General features: G+C 37.4%; 1 protein-coding gene across 2 annotated transcripts in view; it reads left to right on the forward strand.

Annotated features, from left to right (window-relative positions):
- ascc3 (activating signal cointegrator 1 complex subunit 3) overlaps positions 1-14,434 on the forward strand; it is a 266,202-nt gene that overhangs the window by 104,571 nt on the left and 147,197 nt on the right. For both annotated transcript variants that reach the window (XM_055209422.2, XM_055209423.2), the window contains exons 9-10: positions 5,868-6,071; positions 6,449-6,589. In XM_055209422.2, coding sequence (XP_055065397.2) covers positions 5,868-6,071; positions 6,449-6,589 — 345 coding nt within the window. The remainder of the gene's footprint in view (positions 1-5,867; positions 6,072-6,448; positions 6,590-14,434) is intronic.

A 14,434-nucleotide genomic window follows, 5' to 3' on the forward strand; every position in this document is an offset into this window, starting at 1 on the left:
CTGAGTGCCAGCTTTCTTCAGCTAAACGCTTTAGTAGCTCTGATACGTCAGCTGTGAGACGGTTGGCGATACTTGTCCCGCCCCTCCTCCACTGTGATTGGACAGCCGCATGAGAACTGACATTGACGAGCGGAGCTTTTCATCCAAAGTTGAACATTTTTCAACTCTCGGCGGTCAACGCTGATCGCGGGAAATCCGCCGGGCGCCCGTTTTCAGCACAGAAGAAAACCGTTAGCTGCTGGCTTATTTGAAAAACGCTGAGCTTCCATTGGAAACAATTGAAAACGTACTTCTAGATAGTACATGTTGATATTTTGTAAACAGTAAAACTTAACTGTATGCATCTTTTTTATTAAATAGTTTTCTTTATTTTAACTAACTTTACTAGAATAAACATACATTAAAAGTCGCCATGAAAAGGAAGTAGCCATTGCCTTATTTTCCCCGTGGTGACGTATATCCGAATGAAACGGCTTTTTGAGATAGAATAAGGCAGGGCTGGATTTGAATTTGTCCATCGAGATCTGATTGGATCGTTTGAAGTTGGGTCGTGTTGCTAATTGCTAATCGCTGCGATCTTCTCCCGGACCCTGCCCACCTGCCATACTTAGGACCGGAAGTGAAGAGAGATCGTTTTGAGGAGGGGAGGAGATTTGCATTTTTGATTAAAGATTATGAGCACACACAAATAAAAAATAAAAAATGAAGCTCACAGATAAGTCATTTGTTAATAATACCACAATGTTAAAAAATATATATAGTTTTTCATTTTAATTTCATTGCGACTTTAAGTTAACATTTTATTCTCATTATGTCAACTATAATAATGTTATATTTAGAGGTAGACTGATTAATTTATTGGTGGACAATCGGCTATCTGTAAAAATCCATGCCGATAGTAGTTCTGAGTTTGCTTCTGTTGCTCCATATCATTATAAAGAAATTATTTTGCTGACTAGATGGTGTATTAAGGGGATCGCACACCGGCCGCGCAGCTCAGCGCCGTTCTAAAAAAAATGTAACACATTGTTTTCTATGAGTATACGCACACCGGCGCCGCCAGGTGGCGCCTGTCCGCGCCGCCTAGCTGTGACTCAGGAAGTTGCTCAATCCCTGTCGCGCCACACAGCGCCACTCACATAGTTTAACATTAAATAACATCATATTTGTCCCACATCATTAATGATTAACATTGGCTGCTAACGTATATTTTACATTTTGAAGTAGACACTATCTGACGAAGCTCGCGCTATTTAATGTGCACTTCCGGTTTACAATACCTCAGAGTTCTCCTACGCGTGGCGCGACGCGGCACTGCACGACGCTGAGCTGCGCGGACAGTGTGCGATCCCCTTTAGCAAAGATACTAAAGCAGGAAAGTTTGTCATCTTATTAGTAGTACCTTAAACAGAATATATAAATCCAACATATAAAAGTACAATCTTAATTTTATGCAAAATCCAATATCACACCGAGTTATTCTGTCATCTTTTCTCCCTTTTTTCCAAAACGCGATAAATGCCACTCCTCCTTTTCTGCAGAATGCAATAAATCTGTTCAACCAATCAAAGCACACCATTCCACGCCTTGTAAACAAACAATGTCGGTGCGTTGAATACACACAGAATCCTAGTTTTCCTCATCTACTTTGTACTTTGTGATCAACAAACAAACACAAACAAAATATTTGTGATGGCATTGCTAAACCTGTGCTGGCTTTCTGTGGTGTGAGAGGCACTCGGGCGAAGGAAAAATGACGGATGTTGCTTGTTCTCACATGACAGCATCAAGCTTCTGTCATAAAAAACTTTCCATTATTTTACTCGAAGTCATTGAAAATCGAGCAGGACCAAAACATTTGACTGCTGATCGCTGTCAAAAAGGTTCAGCGACGACATCCCAAGTATAACCGCAGCAATGACAGTGATCTTAAAATGTATGTGATTTGATTAATGTTATTAATGTTTAATCTGCGTATACCACTAGTCAAATAAATGAATATAACATGGCACAGATGAATGCACATTTATATATCGATTCAATAGATTTGTCATGGATTTATTGCATTTTGTGGGAAAAATAATCAGTTTTTATAATAAATCTTTAAAAATCGAATTATGGATTTAATTTTTTTAGTTTGTAACAGAAAATAGTGTTTTTCATCTTGTCACTTTCTTGGTATAGAAAACACGTTTTTACCAAAATTAGTCAAAATGGATTAAATATATATAGACTAGTGTCTTTGTTTTAAATAGTTTTCAATAGTTTTATTGAGCACTGCTGGACCTCAAGTGTGCCAAATTACCCACACATAAATAATGTGGAACTCATTCATACTGTAGATGCAACTGAGTCTCTATCAACCATTAAAGATATAAATTATAAGATATTATATATATATATATATATATATATAAATGGAGATTGTATGTGTTCTTGTAATTGGCACATATGGGCTAAGAGAAGTCTTAAATTTTAAGATAAGAGCTCTGTTTCAAAACTGCAGTTATCTTCTTAGGCAGCATCCTAACTGTGAATAAAACCTCATAAATGTCAGATTTGAAGCGCTCTTCACATAGACGACGTGAAATTAAAATTGACCCCCTTTACTCTTTAAATGCATCTCTCTTGTGTTTCTTTAAGTGATGCAGACTATTTGATATATTTAACATCAAGTATGCTATTTTAAACGTATCTTGTTTTCTGTTTCTGTCTGTAATGAAGTTTATCTGTAATTCAGTCCGCAGCTCTTCTGTCCATCTATCAGATGACAGTCATGCAGTCTCACTTTTACTGCTGTGCTCAAAAGTGTCAGTTTTTATTCGTTTGGATTTTTTGTTCTTGAGATCAGTGCTATATAATAACTCTCTCTCAAAAATAGCCTGTTTCTCTCAGTTTCTCTCTCTCTCTCTCCCTTTGTGTTTAATTGTTTTATGTACAGCTTGCACTGTTAATAAATCCTGCAGCACATGACATTAGTAAGGGATGCAGACAATTGGTAATGTAGGACCGAAAGAGACAAACAAATAAAACATTTCTGGATTTGTTTTTCTCAATGTCCTTTAAATGGACGTCATAACTTGGTGCTTAACTTTAATGAGGACAGTAGTGAAAATAAGTGCACTCAGCAACAGTACACCCAGTGTTTTTATGTCTTATCAGAACTGTCTAAGACGGATGGCTGTCAATCAGTGTAATGTCACTGCAGAGTTGACCAGCATTGATTGACAGCTTGTGACGCCCTGTGAGCGTCTCACTCTCCATAGTTCGGATTGCTGTCGAGAAGTGTTTTTTAACTGAGCTCTACAAAACCTTCATACGATACATGTTCATCTCAGAGTAGCACATACTTTAGTCAGACTTTTTCACTTTAAATGTGTTATTGGAAATAAATGAATGGAATAGACATTTAAATACAGTATAAAACTGTTACAGCATTTGACTTCTGGTTAAGCTAGTTTGGAGGTCATAGCATGAAGAAATGTACTGTTTAGTGAATTGGAAATTACATTTTAGGCCATGTGCCTTACAGTGGTTTATTAATTCAGAAGAAATCACAGATGAATGTCTTAAAGACAAACTGAAACCTGAGTCTGTACAGCATGGCTTCAATAGGTTTTGGCTATTTGCGTCCCTTTCATCTGACCCTGTGTGTAGCATTATGTTACACACACACATTGTGTTGTATGCTACATTAAGCACATTTTTTAATAAAGACTTTACTACTGTTATAAACATCACAATTGATTGCATAAGAGCACATAAACAAAGCACCCCGTCATGAGCCAGACAACACTTCAGTCTTTAATATTAGTTTACTTTTACCTTAAAGGTGCCAAAGAATACATTGAAATAATCTGTTAAGTTTTTCTCTGATATCTACATAGACAATATGTGACTTTATTAAGTGCAAAATTTATCCAGAGATGGTTTTACATGTCCATTTACAACCCTAGGATTTGTCCTCAGAATGAAATGGTTTAATTTGACCTTATTTGAAAGGGTCATGAATAATAATGTTGAGCTCTGCTCTGATTGGCTGTTTCTCAGAGCGGCTCATTTCAGCAGATCTGTGTGTGTGTAAACAGACCTTATGTTTGAACTATAATCAATTATTTGTAGATTGTTAATGGACGGTTCTGAGTGGTTAGTTTGTGTGTGTGTGTGGGGGGGGTTGTATGGACCTGCAAAACGTAACTGTAACATCAATAGCAGAACTTCAGCCGAAAGGCTAGCATATACCATTAACTAGCATATAGCGCTAACTCAGCAGCAATCTCAACTTTGTTTTTAGCAGTATAACATAATTGTACTTAATTTAATGTGTAGTTAAATGTTGGAGGTGTACATCTTGACTGTAACATCACAGTAGCAGGGTTCCCACGGGTCCCTGAAATCCTTGAAAGTTTGTGAATCTGGGGGAAATAATTCAAGGCCCTGTGAAGTTTTTAAAAATCTACATACATTGATACTGGTCATTGAAAGTGCTTTAATCTATTTTATGCAAAAAATCCATATTATTCCCTGTGTAGTGTAGGATAATATCATAAAAATTCTAGACTTTTTAAGCACACGTGCCAAACCGTTTGCTTTAAATGCTTATATCTTCTTTATGCGAATATTGATTCATACCAAAATGCATTTTTGTATAGTTGTGTTTGACACATGAAAACGTCTCAGGTTACGTATGTAACTGTTGTTCCCTGAGAAGGGAACGAGATGCTGCGTCTCTCTTGCCATACTTCCTGCATCTCTGTAACGTCGTCTTTGGCAATATTTCAGATAGCGATATACTTCATGGCTCCCGCGTCACCCTGTCTTTGTCGTTAAGCCTCACCATTGGTTGAATTTGATATACACATTCAGACGCACTTACCCCTGAAGGAGTCCCCAAAGTGTCACTGCAGTGATGCAGCGCGAGTTCCCTCAAAAGGGAACTGTAATAATGTATCTTAAGGTAAAGCGATGTAACTTTGCTCTCACTTGAAATGTGTCCCAACATAGTCCTTGAATTTGAGGGTATTGGACCTGGAAAGTCCTTAAAAGGTCCTTGAATTTGAAGTCTTTTGCATGCATGCGGTTTACATGGAGGAAACATTCGTGTTTGAGGCTCAAGATATCTCATTACAATGTATAACACTCTTATTATTTATCTATTTATTATTATTATTTTTATTTATATAATGCCTTTCCAGAACTCAAGGACGCTTTACAGTGTACAGTTAGCAAGGAAGAGATAGTACAAGTAGACAAAATACAAAAAAACAATAACATTCAGAGAGATGTTATTACTGACAATTATCTGTATTTTGTCATGTTGTTCATTATTTCATTATTTAATATACTTTATAGCAGATTTGAACAGTTGTGCTGTTACTGTATGATTATAACACAATGTGTTATAGTAAACAGCATGACACAGATCTATCCAACATCTATTTTTAGGTTTAATTATCACACATCATGCTAGAAGTCGTCTTGCCTTTTTTCCAATATATGCTTGAAAAAGTGTATATCTTTTAATCTTTTATATGGATTTGTCACAGAGTGTGAGCGTGTTCATTCAAACTCTTTCTGTTGATGTGTGTTCAGATTTTGACAATTTCAATCATACCTAATTCATCAATCAAATCCAAATTGGCTGATACGACATTGAGACGTCAAACAATGCATTTTAGTCAAAGTCCTTTACTGTAGAAAATGTCATGCTGTGGTGCTCCAACATTTCTTTTTCTTTTTTTTTATAAAACTAGCCTGGTTTTTCAGTACGAAAACATCACCAACACATTGTGATGAATAGTTTTTCACAGTTTCATGTGTCATTTATTGGCATTGATCTTGGTGTGTTTGCTTCTGTGTGTCTACAGATTGGTCAGTTGGTGTTCAAGGGCATGAAGAAGTTAAACCGAATCCAGTCTATAGTGTTCGAGACGGCTTACAACACTAATGAGAACTTGCTCATCTGTGCCCCCACTGGGGCTGGCAAGACCAACATCGCCATGCTCACCGTACTGCACGAGATCCGTCAGCACCTGCAGCCCGGAGGTGTCATCCGCAAGGACCAGTTCAAGGTATGTGCTTTTCGATCATGCATTTATTCTGCTCGCGTCGAATGAGCTGTTTAGCTTTCCTTGGGTACAACTTCACCTGATGCATTTGTATTGCTTAAGTCAAGCACGGATAGACTTGAGCGGTACATTTGCGTCAGGAAGTTTTACCATCGTTTGTAAGGTGTAAACGGATACGGCGTCTCACGAGGCTTATTTTCATGTGCGTGCGCGTCACAGTCAACGATGATAGACAGTCTTCATACATCACCATTAAACTCGCTCACTTTAGGCAGCGGGCTTCATATTTCTTTGTAAATTGTTATTTGTAGTGGTTGCCAGGGAACAAATGGTGCCCACGGTGTTTTCTCATTTATCACGAGCTTGTCCTGTCTCTACAGATAGTATATGTGGCTCCGATGAAGGCCCTGGCTGCTGAGATGACTAATTACTTCAGTAAGCGATTGGAGCCTCTGGGCATCCTTGTCAAAGAGCTGACGGGAGACATGCAGCTGACCAAAGGAGAAATCCTCCGAACTCAGGTACACAACCTTCATTAACCAACACAAACACACATGCATCACTGGCTTTTACTAATCCCTGATCGCTCAACTCTAAACCAAGCCTAAACCAGGCCTTTAAAAAGAATAGTGTACATCTGAGCCAGAGAATAAGCATGAATCATCTATAACAGCTTTAAAGGTGCAGTGTGTAGATTTTAGCGGCATCTGGTGGTGAGTGCACCGCCCACCCCGTACACACAGAAAAGCTACGGTAGCCGACACAGGACAAACACATCAACAACATAATGACGAAACGCACTCTGTAGAGAAGTTTGACTGTTTAGGGCTACTGGCGGTGCAAAATGGCAACTTCCATGTTAGGGAACCCGCGGCGTATTTAGATATAAACGGCTCATTCTAAGGTAATAAAAACAATACAGTTTATTATGTAAGGTCTTTATACACCATTGATAATATAGTTATGTATATTATATTGCCTTTCTGTCAAGAGATCTTTTCTAAAAGTTACACACTGCACCTTAAAGAGATTAATTAGTAATATCTGAATTTATGTTTAAATAGGGTAGGTCTGAATTGCTCATATCAAAAGCATGTTTTTGTGTTATTACATCAAAATACTTAATCAATATGTAATAATAATCAAATGTAATAATTTACCATAGACAAATTACTTGACCCATCTTCCAAACCTCTTGCAGTCTATCTGTCCAAAATCTGTACATTATTGTCTTGACCTAAATGTAGATGTACAGCCGACAGATTCTTGAGAAGCGTTTGTCTTGTCTCCTCGATCAATAGGATTGTACAGCTGAGACATCCATTTGCAATTCTGCAGCCTTCACGGTTTCAGGCCAGGGGTTTTAGGACGGAAGTGTGTATATATGACAAGTAGTAAAGATCACTGACCCTTACTCTTATCCCAAACCCTCTTGAACACTGTCGCAAGACATAGAAACACCCAGAAACACTTTTAGTAAAGCTGCAGCTGGTTGATGTTTAATGTTTGAGTTGTCGTCCGTAGCTGTGTAGCACATGTTCCTATGTTGGTGTTAAGGTACAGGTATAGTCACAGACGGATGCATATTGAGTTTAGTGCGGTTCTGATGAATGTTCTGCATCGTCATCTCATTAGCTACCTTTTCCCTCTATCGGAATAAAATCCTTCCGATTAATAGTTCCTATTAAAGCGTTTACATGAACACCTAATAATGCGATCGTATTGATGTGAGTGTTTATATGACACAAGCTTTAAATCAGATTTGATCATTTGATATGCGCACATTGCACAAATATAGTTTTGCGCTGTTTCAAGATACGCATACAAGCCATCCTCCTAAAATTGCTGTGCGTCTATTTCAGGTAATAATTAATAAATGACGAGCCTGCAGCAGCAGCAAAAACACCCATTCACGTGTGCCCAAAAAGCGTACTTCACGCGGTGCTGCAGAGACCATCCGCGAGAGCGTGTCCAAACACACGTGTTTGTGGATCAGACTATAAATATGGACTGACCGGACAACACTGTTTTGCATCACTTATTGGGGATTGGAAGGAGAATAGGAACATTTTGAGATTGACAAGACAAATCACTTCATGTGACAGCATCACATGTCATTACGCCAATTCTATGTCATTGCATGTATGTTCCACACTCCCATCCTGTAGGTGGCGGAAATGCACCTTTCAGTGGGTTTGCCAACCTCCATTAAAAAAGAAAAGAAGATAGCACATGCGCAGAGCGTCCCAGTTTCAGTTATCACCGATCAAGTGTTTACATGTCCTTTTAATCGAATTACAAAAGGTGTAACCACCCCTATCAGTGGTGTGCATTACATGAAGCATTTTTATTCAGATTGAACTGTTCTGATTTAAACCGATTACAAATTTCCATGTAAACGCAGCTATTGTTATCTAAGTAAACTTACACTGCTGAGGAGGAAACTACTAGGGCATTTGTGAGGATGTGAAATGACGGTGTGGTTATTTGCTTAAATATACAATACATGTGTGTCTAACAAAAGTATAAGTCAATAAATCAATAAACACCTTTCACTGGAATACTGAGGGTTTGGTTAAATTGGTGACCTGTGCTGGCAAAATGAATCGAAATTCACACAGTCTAATTTTGAGCTGCAGTGAGAAGAAAGTATAAATGTCAGTTTTGGTCAAAACGGAGGTTTTCATAAAAAGAAGTACATAAGCCCTCATCTAGTGATCCCAATGCTCTAAATCAGTGGTCTCCAACATGATGCCCAAGGGTACCAGGTTGCCCCGCATGGAGTCTGTGAGTTGCCTCCCAAAGCACATTCTATTAATAGATTAAATTTTAATATATGAAGAGTTTGGTTCCAAAATGTGATAAACGGCATTTTTGTTACTGCCAAAATCAGTATTATATCAGGTCAGTATTTAAAAGTAAATTCTTAATTTTATGCAAAATCCAATATCCACCGTGTTATTCTGTCATCTATTGTCCCAAAACGCGATAAACCCCACTCCTCCTTTTCTATAGAATGCAATAAATCCGCTCCACAAATTACAGCGCACCATTCCACGCATTGTAAACTTTTTACTTAAAGGCAACGAAAATCGACAGTGTTTATATAAGTAAGTGTTTTCATTGATGCCATTAATGTTTATTTTTTATCAGTGTATACCACTAGTCAACTAAATGAATATAACATGGCAAAGATGAATGCACATTTATACATTGATTCAATAGATTTATAGCATTTTGAAAAAAATATCTTGTCATGGATTTATTGCAGTTTGTGGAAAAAATAGTTTTTATAATAAGCCTTTGAAAATCAAGTTATGGATTTGAATTTTTTTATGTTTTTATAACCTTAAGATGCTATGTGAAAGTTTGTAACAGAAAATAGTGGTTTTCATCTTGCCACTTTCTTGGTATAGAAAACATGTTTTTACCAAAATTTGTCAAAATGGATTTATTGCGTTTTGGAACCAAACTCTTCATATATTTATTAAATATTTTTTTATATTAGCTTGGCTTTTTATGTATGTTAACATTTTAAAGAATGATAAAACATATTAACAAGTCAAATAAAACTTTTGAGTTTTTACGTTTTAAGTAGACTATATAAAAAGTAGCCCTCCAAATTGTTTTATCCATTGTGGTAGCCCTTGCCTAATATGTTATGTCTTACGTGAATGTTTGATTAACTGTTGGGGAAAAATATCTGATGTGTAACATTTTATTAGATCCTTGCAATGCATTACAGTAGATCTTAAAGCTGTCTGTCTCAATGTCAATCAAACAATAAAAGAAAAAAAGTTGAACATATATTTCTCCTATAGATATGGTTTGTGACTTTGTTTGCAAAATCTATTAGTGTAACAGTGATTTAATAATATATTTTTTGTGATTTTGTAGGATTTTTTCTCAAAATTAACTTTGCTGACTCTTATCAACTTCAAGCAGGTGTAGCTCTGTCATTTTTTTTGTCAGATTTCAACAAATCATACATCATTTTTGACGTTTTTTTGAAGAATGTCAAAACATTTTTTAATATTTGCTTATTTCGACTCGTTTTCCTAGCACGGGTCAAATATTCTCTACCTCCAACATCTGGCTGTTTATTCCTTACGTATACAGTTTGTGGTGTTTTCATTTTTTGTGTATTAATAGAGATGTGGAGATGTTTAGTAGCATTTAATTGTTAAAGGAGCATTTCACCCGTAGAAACATTAATTTTTATTGAAAGTGTGTCATATTTGTAGTCGAAAGTAACATACATTTAGAATTTGGTGCCTATTTGACCGAGAAAAGGAGTGTTTGTAGTCTCACCTCCTCAACAAAGATATTGGACTTCCTTCTTTCAATGATGCAAAATGATGATTTTTACATCATTGAAAGAAGGAAGTGCAACACTGAAATCTGTATTTCTCCTGTCTCAGCGGCAACTGAGAAAATGATGCATGACCATTCAAAAACATGACTGGGGTTCTAACTATACAAAGCTTTATGCAAATGGGTGAAGTGTCCCTTTAAGGCAAGAGTGTAGAGATGAGTAACATATTAAGAGGATTGTAAAGAACAGGAAGGGTCCATGAGGTCAGGTGGTGTGAGGAGTAAATGAGATGAAATGATCTTCATGCTCTCACACTGAAAGCTCAGACCGTATCAGTTTAGTGTCTTCACTGTACTTGCCAACAGCAGAGCAGACAAAGCAGAAATGAAGAGATTTGAAGCAGGTGGGCTTTGTTAGGAGTAATAAGGCATCCTCGTACTTTCATTTAGGCTGAATAAAGTGCTTTACTGCCCCTCAGCCTTCTGACTTTTCAACAATGACGTCCTTGTGCACTAGATGTTTTAAAAAAATGACTATCTTTGCAGTAGTAAGCTGGTAGAATATCAAGTATTGTTTTTATTTTTACAGTTTTGAGGATGTCTCAGAGGTGTCTGGTAGATGCTGAGACAGGATAAAGAAGTGGTCATTACCAGCAGACGCTACACTTTAGCTTGCAGGGCTCAGAATGGTGATATATTTTTAAAGCGTATTTTAGGGAATTGCACACAATGGCTTAGGAAGCATAAGGCCTATCTTATCAAGACCCACAAGGCGGTCATTAGATTTTAACTGGTGGATAGCATCAGATGCCATTTACATCTCAGTGATGCCTGAGGTGAACAACAGGTTACAACCTACCTATTTTATTATTTATTGTGATTTTCTTTCTTCACAGCTCATGCTTTTCTTCTTTCTCTTATTGTCTTATTCTTGCTTTATTCTCATTTATCTCTCCAGTCGCTCTCGGCCTCATTAACATATTTCTCATTCTAAATTTTATTTCTCTCTCTCTCACATTTTTTATGTGTGCCCCGTTGTTATCCAAGTATGGGCACACCTACCTTGACATCGCACCAGTACACACACATACACACAGGCTGTGTCCAAATTCACATACTGTGACAGTAGGTACCGAATTATATAAAGTACATCCTCATCGACTGTTAAAGTGTTAGGTACTCTATAGTATGAATATGGATAGTATGAATGAATTCACGTAATGCATCCGCCATGTTGATGTACCACGTGACATACGTTTGTCATAACAAGAATGGTGTTAAACTATACAATTTAAGCATAAGGAACAGCTGTTTAATAAAGCAATAAGCCCCAAGAAGCAGTGGGTTACCAGTGCATTTTATAACGGCTAAGGGGCGTTGTTAGGCACGACGCGAAGCGGAGTGCCTAAAACCCCCTTAGCCGTTATAAAATGCACTGGTAACCCACTGCTTCGCGGGGCTTATTGCGTTTATAAAACGGTTGCTTCAAATTATGTATAGCAGGATTTCATATAATAAAACACAGCAAATACGTTGTAATTATATTAGTACAGATATTAGTCTTCCGCCAAACAAAGTAGTTCCTCAGACTCAAGTGTGTCTGCAACAGAGCGGTTCCCAAGCAAAACAGACGGAGCAAAGACACAATGAAAATATGATTCATTAAGACTGTGGTGTTTATTTTCATAAATTAACATTCATCTAATTTGTACATTAACATTTATACCGTGCAACTGTTGACATGTGGATCAAATATGCTTGGAAGAATGCTTAACACTTTCCCTGCCAGCGTTTTTTAAAAGAGTTGCCACCCAGCTTTAGTTAAACATTAATGCCTTCCAGAAAAATGTTCCTCCTTAGATATATAAACACACAATATATCAAATGAAAGAACCCTCTGCTTTCAAACAACAAAATAAAAACGTTTCACCCTACCTTCAATTGTTCTTTTATCCTCTCAAATTTTGAGCAAAATGTTGGGATAATTCCATTTCTGTGAATGACTTTTGTTAGAGATCCGATTCAGATCGCTGATCAAAAAATACACTTGAGTTTTAAAGTGTTGAGTGAAAGCATCAGTGTTTGTGTAAGATCGCCACCACTGATCAGTGATCGCCACCCAGTGGATAATATACGGTACAACTACTCCTCACGGAAGCATAATCAACAAGAAAACGCAACAATATTTATTGACACTTATCTGGATATCGCCATTAATTGTTCAATTGTTGAGGATTATAATTAATACAATATAATATAATTAGCCCACCCAATAAATCAAAATTGACAACAAAATCCGACATTTTGACAGTTATTTTCTACAGTACACAACAACAGTGGCGCAGTGATACAAGCTATGTAATACGGTTTGAGCCGTGGGTTTACCGGTGAGTTTTATCACAGCTGAGAACGCGTTTCGACCAATCAGAATGAAGAACCAGAACTGGCCGTTTTATAATATATGTATTTGCATTTGAATACAGCCGCGTTATCACTTTTGGACATTTTTACATAAAAATCGTATTAATCTTAACTCTTCTCCCGGGGGCTCACGGGATGGTAAAGGGTCCATCGAATGAACACTTTGGGATCTTGCCAGTAGTAGTACAGGGTTCCCATGGGTCCTTGAAATCCTTGAAAGTGTGTGAATCTGGGGGAAAAAATTCAAGACCCTGAGAAGTTTTTGAAAATATTCATACATAGATACAGGTCATTGAAAGTGCCTCAGACCTTACCCAGGGTTTCCGCGGGGTTGTAAAAGGTAGTAAAAGGTAGTAAATTAAATTATGCCAAATTAAGGCCAGTAAAAAGTAGTAAAAAGTAGTAAGCGTCATCTGACGAGGTAGTAAATTTTCGATTGCCTTTTGTAATGTTATGATGCCTGGAAATTAGTTAAAATCACCTGCATATCTGGGCAAATAATCAAAGATCTTTTGTCTCTGGGATGTGATCAAAGCCTGGAGTGGAGCCAAATCACGTTCCTCTCTCCGCTGTAAGCGTTCTGTAATCACTACGGACCGGATCCACTTCGGGTTTTCTGACTGTATCACGTTGAGGTAAAACTTTTTCAGCTAGCATGGTCAAACTTATAATGCAGGAAGGCTCCGATGTTTTGAAGATCGATAAAGGTGTAAAAGACGATTGACTTGGCTTAGCGAAATAATGAAGATTGGCAAGCCTTTCAGTTAGTGGGATAAGACAACCAAACAGGTAATTGCGTGTCTTTGCACAGTATGACTAACGTAAGGGGTCCTGTATTTTGGAGGTAAATGATTTCTCACGTTACTGATGCTATGCTGATATAGCCAGTGGCTGGTACAACGGGTTTGTTTAACTTGTGGGTAAACTTCATGTGGATCCACAAGAACCAAAAGGCAGATGACATCCAAATCCTGTGAGAGCGATTGACGAGGAATCATAAGAGGAGACTGCTTCCGAAATGCTCTCGCGTGACTTTGATGTCATCCACCTGTCGGTTCTTGCAGTTGCATTTGCGTGTGGTCACAAAAACGTAACATTTGTACATATATTTAAGCACAGCAGTTTAAAAACAGGTGATTTTAAGACATTCAAACACAAACAACAGTGCGTCCGCTGTTTCTGTGTCAGAGAAGCACGCAAGCCGCGCATTCGATTCTCATTGAGCATGTGTTGTACGTATTTTTGCCGCTTTATTGGCCTTAAATAACACATATGCGTCAAAAATCCCGTCTTTGCAAATATCCTTATATAAACACGACCATTTATGTCTTAGGAGAAAGTAAACAGCAGAAACATTGCGCATAAACTAGCACATCAGCGCTGCCTCTATTGTAACATAATATTTTGTTGATAAATGTACAGTCATTTAATTAACAACTGTCACTATGGTTACAGACATCCTGTGCGAATTCTACACGAGTTTGACTCGAGTTACTCGTTCAGGGTTTATATTTATACATAACGTTACTGTATTAGAGCTGTGACTGTAAACTGTTGTGTGAACAGAACAGACCCTGGATTATTTGTTTATGTGTACTGAATAATATGATATGAAAAAGTTGTATTTGTTC

The sequence above is a fragment of the Misgurnus anguillicaudatus genome, chromosome 10, assembly GCF_027580225.2.
Source record: "Misgurnus anguillicaudatus chromosome 10, ASM2758022v2, whole genome shotgun sequence".
Classification (NCBI taxonomy): domain Eukaryota; kingdom Metazoa; phylum Chordata; class Actinopteri; order Cypriniformes; family Cobitidae; genus Misgurnus; species Misgurnus anguillicaudatus.